Here is a 22,724-nt window from a genome sequence, read left to right on the forward strand (position 1 = left end):
ATTGAGTTCTATACACATCATTATAAAGGAATTCTAGGCAGAGCTGACCACAATTTATTTGTTATCGGTTTGATACCACATATAATTATACTTTATATAAGTCTTCAGTCCATCACTCTTGAAATACTTAAGTAGTTCCATTGGCGGTTTTAAGTTTCCATAACTATCGAAGTACGTAATACCTTATGCCTTTTTTCGCATAACAGATCCAATGAGTTTCCTTGTTGGTTGAATCATCCAGGTTCACTATATCACGCTCGTTCTCTTTAATTTTCTTTGGTAATTTATTTCTCATGAAAATACCTCGAAAATGTGGAATTTGTAATTTTTTAACATATTTTAATAACTAAAAATTTGTTAACAATTTTCCAGGTATTCCACTTAGCAATTTTTTGAATATAGTTTTAAGTAAAGTCCACATCCTGATTTGTATGGCTACAGATATAATCCGCTTTCTTTTTTATTAAGTGCTGTAGCTTTCATTGTCTTATTATATCTTTTCGCTTCTTCCAATTTTTGAGAAGCTGTTTTGGCATCGCTTACAGCTTTTGCAATGCCAGCAGGTCCACCCTCTAATGCTCCTAATGCTGATAAACCTGCAAATAGGGTATCAAAGGTAAACATCCACTAGATTTCGGAGTAGGAATAATCCTTTTTTTTGGAGGTGAAATTTTTTCACCCTTTTTAACAAGTGCTAGGGCATTCTTGGCATTAGATTTTAAGTTTTTGAACTTTTGTCCAATGAGACCTTTTTTCACATTTAAAATTGCTCGGTTTAGACTTGTCTTTTTATGTCCATCTTTTAAACCTCGACTTATTTTCCTTGTTTCTTTTGTAGCCCCATTCCTAACTTTGTTTTCACATTCATATCTCCAGTAATACATAAAGCTGCAATTTTTTCGCTGATTCTTGAATCACTTACCTTGAATCGGGTTAGTGCTTTTGAAGCTAAAATTTGATCTGCTTTGTGTCTACTTTATAAATTTAATATAATATAATAAATAAATAAAGGCGTACACGCTATGTCGTGCTCTTTACAAGGTTCATCTAAAAGATTTACACCCCTATCACCTTTGGATAGTCTTTCTTTCAACCTTGTTCCAGAACCACAAAAGTTGTACCCTAGAATATGCAATGCAACAGGTAATTTGTTTATCAAAGTATTGACAATACCAGTTCCTTTTTTTTGCTAGCTTTTGTACGAATGAAATACCGACTGTGCAAGTTAATCATTTTATATACACTCATTTTTACATGAAATGTACCACCCAGTAATAATAATAATTAAGTTTTATAATTTTGGCAAAATAATGCTTCATAATAGAGTATCAAATAATCAGACTTTCAGTAAAAAAGAAAGAATGCTAGTGGTTTTTTTGTCATTGACCTATTAGATTTTTTATTCAATTGTAAATAAATAAAATAATATTTACATGGAAACATCAGTTTATTTTGTTGTTGAACTGTGAACAAGACATCTCAAAATGCTCCCAGTGAGACAGCGTCGAAATTTTCCCACGTTTCGGATTTTGATAGAGGGCGAATTATCTGCATGAAGGAGGGTGGACTTTCTTTTTGTGAGATTGCCCGAAGAATGAATCGGAACCACATTACGATTGCGAGAATATGGTCTTCGTGGTCTGAAGAAAGGGTTCAGCGACATCGTCCAGCTGGACGTCCTCCCCGTAGCAGCAACGCACGTGAAGATCGACTTCTTAGACGGATGGCCATTCATCATTGGTGATCGATTTCAAACAACAATGTCTGTTGCAGTAGATTGGATGGGAGCTCTAAATCGTCGGGTGTTGATAGCAACAGTTTACAGAAGAATTTCGTCTTTTGGCCTGCATTAATACCGCCCAAATTTACGACTGCCACTAACCGCCCAACACCAAGCTTCCAGATTGGCCTGGTGTCAAGAACGAATTGATTGGAATTATGAGTGGAACAATATCGTCTTCAATGACGAGTCGCGATTTTGTTTATGGATCAATGATGGTCGTAGAAGAGTAAGACGATACCGAGGTGAAAGAATAAATTTGCAATTTTCTGAAAGGCGCCACACAGCTTTAACACCTAGTGTTATGGTCTGGGGTGCGATATGTGTTGGCCGAAGATCTTCTCTTGTGTTCGTTCCAGGCACCCTAAACGCATGTCGCTACATTGACAATCTTCTGAGGCCAGTATTAGTATCTTTCATGTAAACTTTACTAAATGGCATTTTCCAACAGGATAGTGCAAGACCACATAGTGCGAACATTACTCGAAGATACCTGGAAGAAGCACAATTGTTCAGTCACAAATTGGAAACACTGCCTTGGCCTGCACGGTCACCGGACCTATCGCCCATCGAACATCTTTGGGATATGATGAGTCGCCGTCTTCGAAATTTACCGAGACCTTCAAACAATGTGGATGATCTACGACATCATCTTGAGGTAGCATGGAATGAAATACCCCAGGAAGATATTGATCATTTGTTGCAAAGCATACCGCGAAGAGTACGTACTTGCATTGCCATACGAGGCGATGTCACTCATTATTAATTTTTTCATTATCAAATGTTGTATCTTTTAACTGAAATCCTGATCATTTGATACTCTATTATGAAGCATTATTTTGCCAAAATTACAAAACTTAATTATTATTAATACTGGGTGGTGCACTTCATGTGAAAGTGAGTGTAGAACCAAATTGATGAAAACGTGCCGAAATGACTAGAACAGGCAGAAACGAGTGAGATCGGTCAGAAACGATCGTTTCATCAAGGAATTTGCTCAAATAGATCGATTTAACTTATCAGACATATTCTAACCTGAACTAACCTGAACAATTAATACAAGATAATGCGAATCTACTTATTATATTTCAACAAGATATCACCAATTTGAAACATATTTATCAAGACCATATTAATTTCGATATGACATTTAACCAATTTAAGGAGTTGTGTTCACTCTATTGGAAAGAACTGTACGGATTTTTAGTAGTGGATAAGGTTTCAAATTTAAAGTGCGGTAGATACCGAAAGGGATTTGATATATTTATTTACTCGTAAAAGGAATAGTTTTTCAAAGCAATTTCACTTCACTATTACTTTATCCTCCAACATGGATGATGCACGTTTAAAGAGAGAGCTTGTTAAATCGAGAAAAGCAGTGAGAAAAATATCAGAGCCTAAAAAATGTAAAATTTGAGGCGCAAGCTAGACTAGAGCAAACCTACAAACCGCTAACGCAACAATTAGAAAAATTTATTTCAGCCGTTTATGATAAGAGTGGGCCACTGGATATTAAAGCTGAAGGAGAAAATGAAGAAGAAAGGTCTTTTAATATCGAGAAAGTAGCATCTGCAACTTCAACTCCAAGAAAACAAAAAAAAGTGAGAACTGGGAAGACTCCAGTCTTACCTTTAGAAGTATCTTCCTTCTTTGATGACAGCTTAACATCCAAAAGCCAGTTTCCATCTTTTCTGCATTCAATGGTGATTGGTGAAACTACACCGCTTCAAGGAGAGTCTAGTGAAAAGTTATTAAATTTATCGAATATTTTAGAACAATCAAAGCTGTCAATCCAACCGCTATTTAGTAATCCTGCTTATAACGAGTGGCTAGAATCCTTCCATGAACTACCAAGAACTTATATTGATACTAATATAAGAGACACACACCTTAGTTTTGACCATCAGTTTGGCATAGTTCACGATATTGAATCAGATAAGTTCTCTTTAGGCTTAACTCAAGAACCTGTTGAATTTATTGGTAAAGATGTAAAAATTGGAGGAATAACATATCCTGGTACAGTCAGATTATATGAACTATTGTTTAAAGTACATCCACTCGGTTATAAAAAAAGAGGATTTGGATAATTACATGGATATATTTAAAAGGACTAACGCTTACAAAAGGAATCACGATCCCAATAAACAAGTTCAAGGCGCTAAATTATCCAAATATGTTACAATAATAACACTATACTTGCAGGAAAAAGGTATAATAACGAAAATCAAAAATGTACACTCAACGAGTTTCAGTAGACCTACCGCTCCACTTAGTAGACTTAGAGCGAGAAAGGGATCAGGATTAGTTTTAAAAAATTAGAAATCACAAACGGATTATGTATATTGGAATGATTTGACTGAACTCGTTGACAGGCTTCGTTTACTTATCACTTCTACTACAGCGGGTCATACAGGTCACAATAATGAAATAATTTCTATTATAGAAGAACTTAAGGAAGCAGATGTTATCGTATAAAACAAGCACCTTTTTCATTGGTATTATATTTTCAAAATGACTGTTGATAAGTTTGATCGACATATTTAAAGAAAAAACAATCGCTGAATATTTGGAAAAACATTTTGTTAAAATTAACAAGTCTAGTTTTAATAAGGATTCACCTGCAATAAAAAAATTGCAAGAACAAATAGCATCATCCGAAAAGTGACTTGCAGAAATAGAACAAAAGGTGATCAAACTCGATAAATTGTTTCAAACTAAAATGGGATTGAGAATTCAAAGAGTTAGGATCCTTGAGCGTAAACTTTAGAAAGGTATTAAAAGAAACTGATAAGTCGGTATAACTTAAATATGACACTCACTCCAAAGAAAACTGTGGCTCACGAACTACATAAACCTGCTAGGAAAAATTATAAAAGGCGACTGGGTGATTATTAAAGGGTTGCACGATTTATGGTAAGTGGATCTCGTAGAAATGCAACCGTATGCAAAATTAAATAAGGGATTTCGCTGCATCCTGGTAGTCATAAACACCTTTTCAAAATATGTTTGGGTAATGCCTTTAAAAAGCAAAAAAGTAAAGATGTTACTTTGGCATTTGAAGCAATTTTAAGAACATCTAAAAATCCTCCGAAAAACTTGCATACAGACCTTGGTACCCAACTTCAAACTCAAAACTCTCAGTGAACTTATGAAAAAATATGAAATTAATCATTATAGTACATTTTTTTAACTTGAAAGCAAGCATCGTTGAAAGAGCAAATCGTACGTTGAAGAATATTATGTGGCGGCAATTCACGATTCAAGGAAATTATAAATGGCTTGATATTTTAGAAAAAATCGTACAAAAAATTTTATCAAATTCCTACTCTCATCTAAAAATGGTGAATCCCAAAAAGCCAAAACTGAAAGTGAACGAATATGTGAGAATTTCCAAACACAGAGAAGCTTTCGATAAAGGTTACACTCCGAATTGGTCGAGCGAAATATTCCAAATACAAAAGGTTCAGTTGACTAATCCCACCACGTACTAATTGAAAGATTATAATAACGAAGACGTTCAAGGAGGATTTTATGAAGAGGAACTGCGGAAAGTTAAATATCCTGACGTTTACTTGGTTGAAAAAATTTTAATACTAAAAGGAGATAAAGTTTATGTTAAATGGCTTGGTTTCAGTAATTCAAACAATTTTTGGATTTTGAAAAAGGATATTCTGTAATAAACATACTTTTTATTAAATAAGATTTTCTTTTAATTAATCCCCGATATTTGTAACATTAAATCTTTCGTTATGAATTTTCGTTTTATGTACTATCGACCACAAAAGTGGTCGACCACAAAAGTGGTCGACCACGCTAAGGTTCAAAATCGCTTGATGCGCATTACGAGCAATTATATGGTCATTTCCCATAGGAACCCATAACACATGTACCACATGCATAAACAAAAACCATAACACGTTCCAGAATTCAGCACCTTCAGCATCTTTTTATTATATAAAGTCAGGTGTTTAGCATAGGATTATTATTATTGTCATAATCATCCGTTAGTTTAGTTGCTAGTACATCGAGTACAAATTTAATTATAATTCTTATTATTTTTATTTTTATTTTTGAAATAAAATTTTTTAAAAAGAAGTTTTCTTTGAATGAAAACTTAACTGGCGCAGTCGGTAAGATCCTTTCGGGTGCAACGGTAAAAAAGTGAAATTCGGGAAAAAACGAGTGTTCGAGTGTTTACGACCCAGTAAAGAGGCGTTACATTTTCGAGATCTCCAAACACCAGCACCATCTGTTTCTACAGTTAAGAAAGGATCAACATTACACGGACCCGGTGACTCCTGGTTAGCATCGCCTTTTGGACATCTCAACAACGAAGCAACCACTAGGACCACTACAATCCAGATAAGCGAACAGCATTTTTTTTTTCCTGCAAGCAGAAACCAGTACGGACTGACAAGAAATCTTGTAAGTCATCAACTTTAATTCTACACATATTGTACGAATTGTACCAGTTATAATAAGTTAATTTATGAAAAAATTCAAAAAACAGATTCTAAGTGATATTACTTATCCGCGTCTGAGAACTACTTCAGAAGCAAGTAATAGTTCTATTGAATATCACATTGACCAACTTTATAGTGACGCAACTCCTACTCTTAGCACTAGTTTAGTAAATCCCTGTAATCAAGATAGTAAAAATATGGCTGACGCCTTGAGGTCCACGGTCACTTTATTGAAAACCTTTGACGGAACTCCCGCCAAATTAGAATCATTCATCGGGCAAATAGATACATTTTATACCAGATATTATAACAATGATCCGTCTCAACAAGAATATGTTCTATTGGCAATAAAATCAAAAATCTTAGGACAAGCCGACGATTTTCTTCTGACTCGTCCAGATTTACAGAATTGGAATGATATTAAAATTGCCCTCAAACAAAAATTTAGCGACCCTATAACAAGGGCAAATCTTCAACAACAACTGATATTCTTATCAAAACGAAACGAGACCACGCAGGACTATATATGTAAACTCAAGGCCTTAGTTACCCAGATCAACACAAAAATCTGTTCGGAAGTAGGTAATATAGAAGCACGAAATATTCTAATAGCTCAAAATGAATTAATCGCTACGAAAAATTTATTGGCAAACATTTCCAATGAATTACGAACACTGTTGATTGTTCAGCAACCTCAAAATCTCGATCAAGCAACAGACATTATCACAAATTACGAGATATTAATGAGTCAAAATAATTTTAAAAATAGCTATCTAACCCAAAACCGATCCCCTAATTCAAGACTAAACCCGAATAACGATCAGAATTTCCAAAAATTCGCAAAATCAACAAACTTTCCTTCGTCAAGCTTTCAACCAATGAATAGACCACCCCTAGTGCAACCTCATCGATTTATAAATCAACAACCCAAAAATTTCCCACGAAATCAAGTCACGTATCAAAAGAATTCGTATCGAAACCCCAGTAGACAATATCCACAGCCAATGTCCGGAGTGAGCACGGCACCACCCCAGACGCATAAAAGCTTTCCTCAGCCGAATCCCCAACGAAATCCATTCCAACATCAATTCCGACAACCTTTTCCGCAACAACCCCAACGATCCCAACCGAAATATACATTTCAAGAACTAACACATTTAGAAAACAATGATTCTTATCCTGATGCAACAGACTTTTTAGTCGACAATGAGGCAGGACAGGAAGAATATATTGAATTAGCAGAAAACCGTAATGAAAATTTTCAGACATCAGCCTCTCAGATAGAACCACATGGATAAATATAAATAGCCTCCAAGTCAATCAATTGCCCTATATCAAAATCCCTAATCTCCAAATAAAATTATTAATAGACACGGGTTCTCACGCATTTCTCCTCAGACCCTCACTAGCAGAAAAACTATTCCCTGAAAAAATAAGACCACATAAAAGCACATTACAAACTTGTGTAGGTACCAAGGAAACCACCCATCAAGCTAAGATTCCCTTATTACAACCATACGGAATATCAGAATCCATCAATTTCATCCTTCATCCCTTCCACGAATACTATGATGGAATATTAGGACTGAAAGATCTTTGTAAACTAAACCTCAATATAGATCTTAAAAACCAGGTGTTAAAGAATAATAACTTTAAGATTCCCTTTCAGTATCGAAAGAATTTTGAACAATATAAAATTGAAATTCCCTCTCTTACGTTACAGAAAACCCTGATAAGAACGTCATTACCAAACAATACTACATGGATAATAAATCATTATTGCGATGAACAAATCGAAATACAACCCACATTAATCACAGTTCATAATCAAGCGTATACAGTGGATATCGTTAACCACTCCGACAAGTCCGTTATATTGGAATATGATATAAGCAAAAACTTGCCATTAGATCCCATAGAACTTAATAACTATGAAATCTTTAACTGGGAAATAACAAATACTCATTCACGTCAAGAGATTCAAAAACAGGAATGTAAAAACATAAAATTGAAGGACTTAATAAGACATGAACATTTGAATCCAGAAGAACAAACGCAACTCTTTAATTTACTAAATTCATACCAACGAATCCTGTACAAACCAGGTGATGCCTTAACTTTCTCAAATCAAGTTAAACACGTCATCAACACCTCGGATGAAATACCGGTACATGCCAAGAACTATCGTTACCCGTTTATACATAAAGAAGAAATTAACAAGCAAATTAATCAAATGCTACAGAGTGGAATAATCAGGCCCTCTTATTCTCCATGGAGTTCGTCAGTGTGGATAGTGCCAAAGAAAATGGACGTGTCTGGAAAAAGAAAATGGAGAATAGTGATCGACTACAGAAAGCTGAATGAAAAAACAACAGACGATCGCTACCCACTACCAAACATAACACATATCCTTGATAAACTAGGTAGAAGTCAATATTTTACAACACTAGATCTTGCCAGCTGGTTTCACCAAATAGAAATGGACCCGAAGAGTATACCAAAAACAGCCTTTAATGTGAAACACGGTCACTACGAGTATACGCATATGCCATTCGGACTTAAGAATGCCCCTTCGACTTTCCAAAGGGCCATGGACAATGTTCTCCGTGGGTTGCAAGGAAAAATCTGTCTTGTTTACATGGACGACATCATTATTTATTCGACGAGCCTTCAGGAACATATTAACTCATTAAAATCAGTTTTTAATCGATTAGACTCATATAACATGAAAATACAATTGGACAAATCAGAATTTCTTAAAAGAACAGTTGAATTCTTAGGTCACATCGTTACTTCTGATGGAATAAAGCCGAACCCTAAGAAAATAAATGCAATTAAAGATTTTAAAATCCCTAAAACACCGAAAGAAATCAAATCATTTTTAGGCCTCATCGGTTATTATAGGAAATTCATCAGAAATTTTGCCAAGGTAACCAAACCTCTAACACAGTGCCTCAAAAAAGGCGCAAAAATTATTCACGACAAAGTATTTTTGGATGCTTTTAACCTTTGCAAAAGTCTTCTCATGAATGATCCCATACTCCAATACCCTGATTTTAAGAAACCCTTTGTCTTAACCACCGACGCTTCAGACTATGCAATTGGAGCTATATTATCTCAGGGACCTATTGGGTCAGATCTCCCCATTGCTTATGCCAGTAGAACCCTCAATCCAGCTGAGTGTAATTATTCAACCAATGAGAAAGAACTGTTAGCCATCGTTTGGGCAACGAAGTACTTCAGGCCGTACCTATTTGGTCGAAAATTCACAATAGTGACCGATCACAAACCTCTCCAATAGTTGTTCTCAATAAAAGAACCTAACTCCAAATTGGTTAGGTGGAAGCTCAAATTACAAGAGTATGAATACGACATTCAATACAAAAAAGGCACAAAAAATTCAAATGCAGATGCACTATCTCGCCCACCTAAAGAATTAAATCCAGTCGAGGTTGAACCACCCTTAACACATGTCTCAGCAGTAGCAGAAAGGAAAAAAGACCCCGAAGATCAATACATGTGGCATGAGAAAATTAAACATTTCTTCGAAACACAGGAAAACCTGTTTGAAAAACCTAAAAAGATACCAATGAACATTCCACGCCAATCTGAACCCAAAATTAAGATTTTATCCGATATTCAAGTCAAACCCCCAAAAGAGAAACCTCCAATACCACAGGTCATCAATGAAGATGCTCAAACCACGCCCAGTACCGTAACCGCGAAAGAAATTGAAAACTCTGAAACAGAAACAATTCACACATCACGAGAAAATCCTATTATTGGAGCACCTTATGTTAAAAAGAGCCTAAATACATACAAAAATCAGGTCATATTTAAATGGACTAACAGAGAAACCCCATATGCTATGACACAAAAGTTATTTGACATAAAACAAAGAAAAACTATATTCATCAATGAAACTCCAAAGACAAAAGAGATTCAAAAACTTCTTGTAGAACAATTACCGCCCAACACCTATTGTTTATTTTTTCCTCAGAAAGAATTGGAACCAATAATAATCAGGATTTTCCAGGAAACCTTCCAAAATACCGCATATACACTCGTTATATCTAATACATTGCTAGAAGATGTAACTGACCCCGATGACCAGAAAGAAGTAATAGAAAGATACCATACGACCAAGACATCGCATCGTGGAATCAGTGAAAATATTAAAAATATAAAACAACATTATTACTGGCCGAACCTTGAACGAGACGTCATAAATTATATAAATACGTGCGAAACATGCCAGAAAACGAAGTATGACAGGCACCCCTACAAGATTATATATAAACCCACACCAACTGGACATAAACCCTTTGAACATCTTTACATAGACGTATATTCTATCTCTCAACAGAAATATCTGACCATACTAGACAATTTTTCGAAATTCGCAGCAGCTTACCCTACGAATGAAACATCCATTGAGATCTGTCAAAATTTAATTAAATTTTTCGCTCACCATGGAACCCCTTCTAAAATAACAACTGACAGTGCAAAAACATTTCAAAGCTTTTTACTTCAAGATCTCTGTCGAACCTATAAAATTGAGTTACACCACACCACGCCTTATAATCCAAATTCAAATTCCCCAATTGAACGTTTTCACTCGACCCTCAAGGAAAGTATAATTGCCCTTAGAGACAATCATCGAACAAAAACCATTCCAGAATTAGTAGATCTTGCCGTTTTAAACTATAACAATAGTATACATTCTTCCCACGATTACACTCCTTTTCAAATCATGAAAGGAAATCTTAACTATCAATTAAATTTCGAAAAGAATCTTAATCAACTTCAAACTGATTACATTTATGAATTATCAGATATTTTTAAAGAACTTCACGAAACAATTAATTTAAAATTAAACGCAAGAAAGGCCAATATACTAGCTAAACTCAATAAAGAACGAGAAGACGACCCTGAAATACCAGAAGGTACCAAGCAATTGCTCAGTACCCCCTCTAAATTATCAAATAAACTAAAACCCAAATATCAAATAACCAACTTTCAAAGCCAAAGACATCCCAAGGACATTAAAAGACGGTATTTTCAGAACAAAAGAGATGAAGATTATCCTAGCACTTCTGCCGATGTTCATTAAAGCCCAGTATCGTATAGAAGAAATAACCAATCCCCTGCTTCCAATCAACCAAGGACCAGGCTACGTCATTCATGGTCAACACCATGCCAACTATCATGTAAATCTAACAAACATCAGTAAGTGTTTAAGATCAACGGAACAAACCTTAACTCAACTCGAAAAAACTCTAATCGTGACCCAAACAGACCATAATGCACTACTTTTAACACGAGTAAATGCCCTATCTACCAAAATCGAAGCCATAAAAACATTTGTCAAACATTATTCTACACTATTGACCAGAACTAGAAGAGGACTTATCAACTTAGCAGGAAAGGTACAAAAATATTTGTACGGAACCCTTGATGCAGACGATGGAGAACGTTATGACAATTATCTGAAAACACTACAGGCAAATCAGAAGATCCTACGGCAAGATATTTCTTCAACGCAAACAGTGATTAAACGACTCAGCAAGGACATTGATACGCAACTAATCAACGTCATGGAAAACCAACACAATGTGCAGACGCACCTAACTAACCTAACTCAAGCAGTGCAAACTTCATCACTTACTATTCATTTCATACTATGTCTCGATAATTTAGACAATAATCTTCAAATCATTGCTGATATTTGTGAAAATGTACAAACAGCAATAGATTTTGCAAAAACCAATGTCCTACATCACAGCATTTTAAAATACAAAGAACTACGAACCCTTCTAGACCATCTCAGCCCCAGCAATAAAATTCCTTTTAACAATCTCATCAGTTACTATGAAACAGCTCGCACTGATGTAACTATAAAAAATGACCTAATCATATTCCACATAGTAATTCCTTTAATAATAGGAGAACCCTACATTCTCTATCAACTTTACCCTATACCCATTGATAACCACATCACGACAATATCAAATACCTACCTTTTACGAACCACAAATATTTCCTTTAACTTAAAGACCATCTGCCCAAAGGTTGAAGGCCTTTTTCTCTGTGACCAAAATCTTTTACGCACAGATGAACCCTGTATTATTGAAACTATCAAACTCACTAAGCATTGCCATATGATTCCCATTATTTATAATAAATCATCAGTCATCCATTTCCCGGATAACTCCCTACTCGTGATACCGGCCTCAAAAGAAGCAATTGAATTTCAATGCCCAAATCAGCATACGATTGAAACCATCACACAAACCTCACTCGTAACCCCTTTTGAATGTCATGCAAAAATTAAGAATAAGACTTATGAAGTACAGAAACCCGACATAATTCAATTACGCTTAAAACTACCACAAATCCCTATTGACGAAAACCTTAAAGAAAACATTAGACCCCTAAAACTTAAAGAAGTTAATTTCGATAATTTGCGGGAAGACATGGAAATTGCGCGACAATTAACAGTGCATCACTTAAAGGAATTTGTTGTAGTGAGCACTAGTATATCTATTTCCTCTATAATTCTTATTGTAATCATTATAATAGTCGTATCCCTGTATTACTATTGCTATTACTATAAACCAAAGAAAAATGTAAAAATGGCCCTACAATTAACACCTCTCGAAAATAAGAACCCCTTATTTTCTCAAACTTAAGGAGGGAGGAATTATATGGTTATTTCCCATATGAACCCATAACACATGTACCACGTGTATAAACAAAAACCATAACACGTTCCAGAATTCAGCACCTTCAGCATCTTCTTATTATATAAAGTCAGGTGTTTAGCATAGGATTATTATTATTATCATAATCATCCGTTAGTCTAGTTGCTAGTACATTGAGTACAAAGTCTTATAATTCTTATTTTATTTTTGAAATAAATAATTTTTTAAAAAGAAGTTTTCTTTGAATGAAAACTTAACTGAGCGAAGGCGCCTTATCAGTTCACAAAAAATGATTCACAACAAAAATGTTGTGTCGAGCGAATAAATTTAGAATTTTACATCTAATATCAAGTTTGCAAGGATATTTTCAGGTTGCTAATTTTAAATAAATCAATAAAATTGGATTATAATTTTTGTTATCGTTGAAAAATTTATAATCGTATAGCTTGATTGATAATTCATTTGCCTGCATAACATTTTTGAGGCATAATAATTGCATTTTTTGCTTGGCACTCCAAGACCGGCCTAGCTTATTGAGAGAAAAATGCAGAATTACTTCTTTTAAACTAAGACATAAAAAATTCTATCTTGTGATACACCGTTGTAAAGGGGTTATTAAGAACTTTTAAAAATCGCCGAAACATGCACAGGTCCGTATTTGAAAAACTCAAGTTGTTGTCTCATTATCTCAAAAGCTAAGGAACATTTAAAATTTTGAAATTTACTGGTTTGTAGACATAAGAAAACTACGAAGTTATTGTATCAAACGTTTTGATGAAAAACCTTTAGTTATCGATTCATTTAAAAAATTAAATTCGACCTAATTTTAGTTTTTTCACAGTAACTCAGAAACTAAAAGTCATTCGGCAACATCGTTTTCTGTTCTTAGAAGAGTATTAAATTTGACACATTTCTTCCAATTTAACCGACCCTGTAACTCTTCCCGTTTAAGACAGAGCAATAATAGCACATCGAATTTGGAACACCCTGTATAACACAGCCGACATCTCACAAACTTTTCGCTCAACTCGAGATGAAATTCTTGCCAGAAGTAACAATGTAAACAAAAAAACGTCCCTAAATTTAAGCCAGTGATAAAGTTACCTTAATTGAAAAAAGACAATGTGATTATGTACCCTAATATTCAACTCACGACTAATTTCGGAAATATTACGCCCTTGTTCATACAAAAGTACTATATTATTTTTAATATTATCGCTCAGATTTGGTGGCATTGCAGCTGAACGATGAACTGAGAAAATACCAAAAAATAAAATTGTCTCAATGAATTGGGCCAGCAATACATGTTTGTGTGCAAAATATTGATGTATATGTTAGGACTTGCGACGTATTATTATATCATGGATTAGAATTGTGTTGTTTATTAGTTGAAATATCCAAAGTGAGTTTAAGAAACTGATGTTACTCCCATGGACAACCCCAGCCATTGGGTAGTACTGTTGGAATTCCCAGCGCTTAACACCCATCTTCGGCTGAGGGAAGTTATTTTATGATTGGGATTTCCAGCACTATTCTTTGTCGGACTAAAATTGCGAATCTAAATTAAAGATACCGCCAAACAAATACAATGGCTGGGCTCCAATAAAAGCCCAGCGACCATGCCTCTAAGTGCTACGCTTTAACGCGACAAGGTAGCCTAGAAACCGCTAATGGGGCCTTATCGGGAGTACGTCTATGGGTGTTGTACCTCCGTATCAGTACTTAAAGAGGGTGCGAAACTGAAGAGGTTCTCTTTTCTCGCTACTTCATCACGGACTTGTGCGCGCTAGATTCTTCTCAACATTCTTTAAATAACGTATCTCTCGATATTGTACAGTTGTTAATGTTACCAATAAACCTTTGTTACGTCTCTTATACGCGAAAACAGTGTCTCTGAGACTGCGAACTCAGGGTGGTCCTTCATAATCGATCAATCCAATCCACGATCTACGTAGTTCACGGTTATCGTATCGAAAGGGGTGAATCGACCCATCCACGTACACGCGCCAAATTTGGACCAAACAGTATATACACAAAAAGGAGGATCCAACAAAAAGTAATCTAGGTCAAGTGTGACAAAAAAAGGTACCCGACCCACAGTACCGCAAGCGATTTTGATTTGAAACTGGTCGACCACTTTTGTGACCGATAGTACATTCGATAATATTTAGGTGATTTTTTCTCCACACACCTGAATTCTTCTTCGAAAATGGAGCTTACTAATATGCGCAGTTAGATAATTACTTTTTCTAGCCTCTCTATAAGCAAAACTCCATGCAATCATTTTAAAAACTTTGTTGTTTTTTCGCTGAAAGATACTTTTTCCATAGAATTATCATAATAAGAAGAAAATTGAATACATATGTAAAGAGTCAATAACTTTATATGACTCACCTTGTCTACAAACAAGTGGAAACAACTAGTGGGGATTTTATAATATGTTTTATAATGTTTAATAAGTTTTATAATGGTATAAACTGAAATAATTCCATAAGTGTTCAACGGTTAAAGAAAAGAACATAGAACGAGTGTGTGCCTAAGTTCTTATTAAAGTGGTAGTGTCATAGTGACAAAATGATTTGTCAGGAAAGTCATGACAATTACCACCGTACAACTTCTTCTTATTCTGTTTCATCCCCGATTTGTTACGATCATCAACTTGAGGAATGTCTGCAAAAGTTTGAAGACAGTGCTAGGAAAGAAACTTTCCATCTACTAAATACGGCATATTATAAGGGTGCATATCGAATTGAATGTGGTTTAAGTCCAGCGCGAATATTCAGTTCAGTTATTACATTATCTAAATCAACAAAAATTGGTAAAATAACATTCAATGAACTTGAATGGATCACATTTTTAAATGTGCTGAACGAAAAAATGTGTGATTTTTTCAATGATCGAACGGCTCCGGGTGACGTGATAACTTTTTCATGCGGCGATTTTACAGAAGTGACTCAAATGATGGGGTTTACTGATGATAGTGATTTCAAAAAAGTATTGAAAATATTAAAACATTCTGTAAGTTTTTATTTGACCGAAAATGATGTACATCAAATTGTTCACATTGATTTACACCTTATTCGTCCACGGTTGGCTATATTGAATGATCTGCAATTTTGTGTCTATTATTACAATATAATAAATGTATCTACTTAACTCTTGGTGCATTGCAAATAATGTTAATAGAAAAGGTCTATTAGAATTATATAACTTAGTTTGCGATAAATTATGCATGGGAAATATGCTACTAAGTAGCACTCTCAAGGAATACCTATATTATTATTATGATAAAGTTGTACAGGATTTAAATAAAGAATAAAATTTGCACTGCTAAACTTATATGTAATTAGTTTACAAAGCTTTTTTACTAAGTATCGTTTTTCTTCGCCCCTCCCCATATGCTTCCATATTTTCTTTAAATATTAACAATTTTCCAAATACCTCTGTAGTAGTGAATTTTCTGTTAAGATAGGCACAATGCAAAATTTAGTCGACTTTTTGGGTCCATATCACGTTAAGCCACTAGAGATTTAAGGTTTTTTTTTTAAATGACTTATTTGATGTTGTAACACGTGATTTTTTACAAAAAAATGCGGATTTTAGACTTTTATTGCAAAAAAATTTTTTTCTTCCGCTATTTTGTGCTATTTTTGGAACTTAGCATTTATTTCCAATAGATAAAGTGTCCTTCGGGACAATGGAGTGAATTGGGGTGCTGGGTGGAGTAAAACAAAACAAAAAAGAGTTGACCTGAATTAACTTAAACTAACCCGAACTAACCTAAACTAATTTAATCTAAGCAGGAGGTCTACATCGATATAGGCCTCACTTACCTTACTTTACCTTACTCTTCCTAAAGAGCACCTCCCCTATCTTCCATTTAACTTGAGCGATTCCTCTTACCTTTGACTCTGGCCCTTTCCTTACCCTACCTTACCCTATCTAGCCTTACCTTACCCTACCCAACACCCCAATTCACTCCAGGATTCCGAAGGACACTTTACCTATTGGAAATAAATGCTAAACTCGAAAAATAGCACAAGCAAAAGATTTTTTTTTTGCAATAAAAGTCTAAAATCCGCATATTTTTGTAAAGAACCATGTATTAGAACATCAAATAAGTCATTAAAAAAAACTTAAATCTTTAGTGGCTTAAAGTGATATGTCACTAACTTTTTAATTGGAAACAAAGATATTAAACAATTGAAAAGTGAAGAATTAAAATGTTTCCCGCTCAAGTATTTTTTGAAAGAAGCAGGCTGCATAGATCTTCTAAATATTTGGGGTAAGGTTTCCCATGAATATACTAGCAATTATGAACTGCAAATAAGACTACCATGTTTCGTTCACCACAACCGACTCGAAGTTCGCGTTCATATAAGTGGTCCGCCGTCATCGCAAAAGATGTGTCCACATTGTTTGCAGACTTTAGGTTGTTACGTTTAATCTCCGATTAGCAGGGAAATGTATTATACTTGTATTACCTGTATTAAAAGAAAAATAAATCAATAAATGTTTCTGGTTCAATCCAATCTAAGTTAATCTTTATCTTTTTTAATGATAATTAAAAACTGTGAAATGACCTGTCATTCGCATTCTAACATGTTGTTAAGGACTTTAGGTTATTGTTTGTTGTTGTAGTTTGCTTACTTAATTAATTTGTACTTTCATCTCTTAAGTTACGCCCATGTGTATCGATACGTATTTGAAGGATTCCATCTGGGCAACTATTGATAACAAAGGTGAACCAAATAACAAAGGTGGCCTAGAAATTTGTTAAATTAAAATTTAATTTAAAATTGTTATTAGTTTCTTTATTTATAAATTTATTAATTTAAACCACTGACTTTGTCAGCAGAAAATAATAAATAAAATGAGCAGATTGCAGTGTCTCATATTTAATCATTTTTCTCGAAAACAGAGTAAGTTATCGGTTTTAAACCAGAGTACCTTTTTTGTGTATTTTTAAACAAACTCTAAGAAAAACTGACCAAATATGCATTTTGTCCACGCACAAAAAAAATTATCGAAAAAATTTCTAGGCCACCCCTGTTATTTGGTTACCATAGCAACTAAAAATAATGTACTCATCAATAGTTGTTGCACCCATCGGCCACATCTTGAGTACCAACTTTCAATAAAATCACAAAAGCCCTTTGGAAAAAAATAATAGAAATATGTTTTTCCAAACTATCATAAAACGCCCTGTATCTTTTTTATTAAGCATTTTTGGACACACATTTATATAGAATTTCGGGCATAAAATGATGTAATCTACCTTCCATATCAATTTAGCACCATAATTTAGAAACACCCTGTATAAGAGAGGGGTGTAATTATTTTTTTAACTCAATTTAAAAAAAATTTCAGGGGCTTTAATTCGGGCTAAAGCAAAAGATATTGTACAAACTTTGCAGTATAAAAATTTCAGTGCGTCATCTGGGTGCCTTGAAAAATTCCGCAAAAGGTATAACATAACTTTCAAAGTCATATCTGAGGAGGCTTGAAGTGTCAATTCAGGATACGTCGAAAGTTTTCTAAATAAGATGACGTCATTGATAAAGGATTATTCATATCTTCAACGCAGACGAAACGGGTCTATTTTTTCGCACTTTACCAGACAAAACTTTAACGTTTAAACGAGAGAAGTGCACCGATGGAAAATTATCTAAAGAAAGACTTACTATTCTGCATTATGTTAATATGGATGGAGAGAAGAAAAGATTGTTAGTAATCGGTAAATAAAAAAGTCCAAGAGCATTTAAGAATATTAATATGAATAAATTGACTGTTGTGTGGAAAAGTAATAGAAAAGCTTTTATGACATCTGCTATAATAGAAGAATTGTTAAGAGATTTTGATATAAGAATGGGTGCAAAAAGAAGAAAAATTTTGCTATTTTTAAACAATGCGTGTTCTCCCCCCAAAGACATTCAACTAGTTTTTCTACCACCAAATTGCACGTCAGTTGTTCAACCTCTAGATTATGGTATTATCAAAAATTTCAAAGCTTTTTATAGATCAATTATGGTTAAAAATTTGTTATCAAAAATGGAATTTGTTGATAGTATTAAAGGGTTTACTAAAGTTATAAATATACTGGATGCTGTTTATTTTTTAAAAACTGCCTGGCAGAAGGTAACGGCAGAGACAATTGAAAATTGTTTCCGTAAAACTGGAATAACACGCGAACAAGTGAAAATAAATATAGAAAACGGAGATGATTCAGTAAAAGATGATCTACCTTTGTCTGTTTTATCTGAAATGTTGCGAAACTATGAAGCACTAGGGATTAGTAGCAAAAACTTAGACGACTTTATTAATATTGATATCGGTTTAATAGTAGAACGTGATGATGAACCCTTTACTGTCGATTCTGTAACACAAGAGGAAACTGTACACATTTCGGATGACTCGGATGCAGAACCAGATATCAATGATCAAACAACGCCACAAAGTTATCAACAAGCTATTTGTTTGGTAAAACAATTACAAAAATTTACCAAAAAAAAAAGAGATGCAGTAGCAATGGAGATCTGATTTAGAATTACATTTCCAAGAAAGCAACATTAAAACAAAAAGTCGTCAAAGTACGTTATTAGATTATTTCAGTGTAGCATAATTAAATTTGTTCATGAATTTCTTTATATTTAACTACTCCAGTTATGGAATATAATATTAATAACTATATTATGTTTTAATAATAAACACAGACTTTTAATGAAATAGCTTTGGTTTTTATTTACAAATTCCCATAAGCGGACACCTCCATTAGCCGGACATATTTTGACAGACCCGACAGTGTCCGCTTGTGAAAGATTTCACTGTAGTTTAATTGATAAACTGACTGGTATAGCTAAAATAGTTGTAAATATACAGAATATATCTACATGGGATGATTTGAACTCCATTCTGCATCGAAACTTCGCAAATTAAAGAGATGAAACTTGCTTAAATAGGGACCTTGTTATGTTAAGACAGAACTAAAATGAAGACCCGAATCAATTTTATGACCGAGTATTATTACTTTATTCGTATCTTAATAGTCATAAAAATACTGACGCCGCAAAAAATTTTAAAAAGTCATTATACAGGGTATTAGTGAAATAACTTTCGTAAATTTAACCAACGATTAAGAACATCATTTTGAACAAAAAAGTCCCTTACAATAGGGGTCGAAAACCTAATAGTTTTTCAAAAAAAATATCAAAGTTGGTAACCGAAAAGGTATAAGTTTTAATATTTTAATAAAATGTGAAAAAATATACCTGACACATGTTGATTGTGTGACATGTAACAAAAAAACTAAAATTATTCAACAATAACATTGTTAAAAGCAATTGAAAACTTAATTAATAACTTAAGCGGTAAAAAAAAACGTAAGCGGCAACGCTGCACTGAACGTGACCGAAAAAGAGAAGTTTGTTTTTGTTATAGTTGTTTTTTTATGGCCCTTATGAAGGTCGCTCACCCACGTTGCAGGTGAAGTGATAAGGCATTGGAATGCGCAGTAAACAGATTGACTTAGTACCTCAATAGTATATGAGTTATGTAACCATCTGCACTTTATCCCATTTTATGTGACATATGATCCTGGGCAAAGATACCTGACGCCATGGACATGTGGAGCTCATTAGTGACCATCAAGAAGAGACAAGACAAAAACTACCCTTATTTTTTAAATTTGTCATGGACTGTATGTCCTTTCATACTTTTAATATTTTAATGTGATTTCGGTCTCGCTTAATGCATCTTCTGTCGGTATACGCAACAGATCATCCGCAAGGTTAATTTGGGCAAACTTTAACTGATTTTATTCCAACTTATTAACAGTACCTAAGTGACAATGTATTCTGTACGCCAGTATCATGACATGCTTTTGATCCATGGAGAGGCGTTACAAAATTCTGAAGAAGTTAGGCGCATTTATGGTAATCCTTATCCAGAAAGAAAACTTCCAGCTCGACAAACATTTGTGCGAGTTTCCCAAAATATTCTGGATACAGGGAGTGTTGTTTCTTCATATCAAGGACACGAGGTCGACAGAGAGAAGTTGGTTCTGAAGCCGAAGAACAAATTTTAAACCTTGTTCAAAAGAGTTCAACAAGGAGTACCCGGAGTAGAGCATGCATGGACTCAAATGGTGAACATTTCGAACATTTAATGTAGCAAAAATAATAACACATTTATCTTTTTAAGTGTGATGTAAGTGATGTAAAATGCGTAACGTAATACGTTATGCTAATTAAAGATGATAACAATAGTTTAAAGTTAAATGGCTTTTTAAAATAATAAAATAAGTATCACATAATTTTTAAATTTCCTGAATTTAATGCATTTTGTTAATTATGTATTGTAAAACTTACCATATCCAGAAAAAGCGCCCCAAAGTACCCCCAAAAGACCCACTTCATGCACCTACTTAGGTAAATACGGAAATGAAATAAATATGACACGACGCTGCCAATTCTCACAAAAGGTTTTTTTTATTTTCCGGGGAAATGGTTGTATTTACAACCCCTCTTGTACGGAACTTTTTTGTTCCAAATGATGTTCCTAATCACTAGTTAAATCCATAAAAGTTATTTCACTAACATTGTCTATAATGACTTAGCTTTAAAAACTTTCCTTTCTTGACTAAAAGAACCATTAGGTAAAATAATACGTTGTATGAGATCCAGAAGTTTAGCTGAAGTCCTTCAGTGCATAACACAGGAATATAACAATCAGTACTTCTAAAATTTGTCAAAAGGAGTATTAGATAAATCCACACATTTTGTAAGACCAAATGTAAAACCTCAATCCAGTCAACAATTCAGACTACTATTCTTTGCACAACCGCCGCATAATTTGTTTATGCCTACAATAAGACCTCAAATCCTTCAATGACCATCACAACCAATAAATATAAGGCCAAATTTTAACAGAATACTACAATGATTTCCAACAAATTCTCACATTTTTGGAAGTCCGAATCAATCAAACGTGTTCAGACCTAATCAAAACAGAGCCCTTCCAGCTCTACAACCAATGAGTGTCTGTACATCAGGGTCAAAGAAATCTTTACAATATAATCGATTTCCAGGACCTAATTTCTAAAATAATTAGCCTAAATATATTGCTGAAGAACTGTATAATGCTGAAATGCAGTCCACATCAAGTTACGATCAGTTTGATCAATATAGATTGCCAGAATCAGGTGCGATCTATACTGACTTGACATATTCAACCAACTGTGCTGATTTTTACGAAAATAACTCCGAATATTTTGATTGCCTTTATTCCCCAAAAGTAACAGAAAACGCGAATTTGGACAACAATATCGTTAATATCATATCTCACGATGAAAATATAAATTTTCAGAAGATGACTCAGACCAACAATCCAACTTAGTCATATTTTTAAATTCAATAAATTCACGTGAACTTTCTTATATTACTTTGCCCGAATAGAATATTAAATTTATAATTGACTGTTGTCCTACAAAATCTTTTATTATGTCAGCATTAGCCGAAAAAGCAACATGGAGCCAAGCAGCGCACCAACGGGGAAAAGGAAGAGGATGAAGGAATCTCTCATGGAAGGAGAAGGAAGGTCTAAGACACTTCTGAAAGTGGCCAGAGGGCAAGTAGATGAAATTGACAGGCTCCTTAGGGTGAGCTTCAAGTCCAAACAAGAACTGGTCGATGCTGTTGCGGAATTGAAAAGTACTATGAGGAGCTTGGTATTGGGAATAGAAGGGAAGGAGCTAGGAATAAAGAACTTGGAGGAAGAAAA

The 22,724-nt window shown here is 34.3% G+C and overlaps 1 protein-coding gene across 1 annotated transcript; it reads left to right on the plus strand.

Moving 5' to 3' along the window:
• The first annotated feature begins 17,504 nt into the window (after nt 1-17,504).
• Nucleotides 17,505-20,438, plus strand: LOC136410065 (tigger transposable element-derived protein 6-like). The gene is made up of 7 exons (XM_066391995.1): nt 17,505-17,574; nt 17,627-17,689; nt 18,318-18,414; nt 18,512-18,684; nt 18,787-19,427; nt 19,677-19,814; nt 20,385-20,438. The coding sequence occupies exons 1-7, from the start codon at nt 17,505-17,507 to the stop codon at nt 20,436-20,438; spliced, it is 1,236 nt and encodes a 411-aa protein (XP_066248092.1).
• Nucleotides 20,439-22,724: the final 2,286 nt, after the last annotated feature.

The sequence above is a fragment of the Euwallacea similis genome, chromosome 7, assembly GCF_039881205.1.
Source record: "Euwallacea similis isolate ESF13 chromosome 7, ESF131.1, whole genome shotgun sequence".
Classification (NCBI taxonomy): Eukaryota; Metazoa; Arthropoda; class Insecta; order Coleoptera; family Curculionidae; genus Euwallacea; species Euwallacea similis.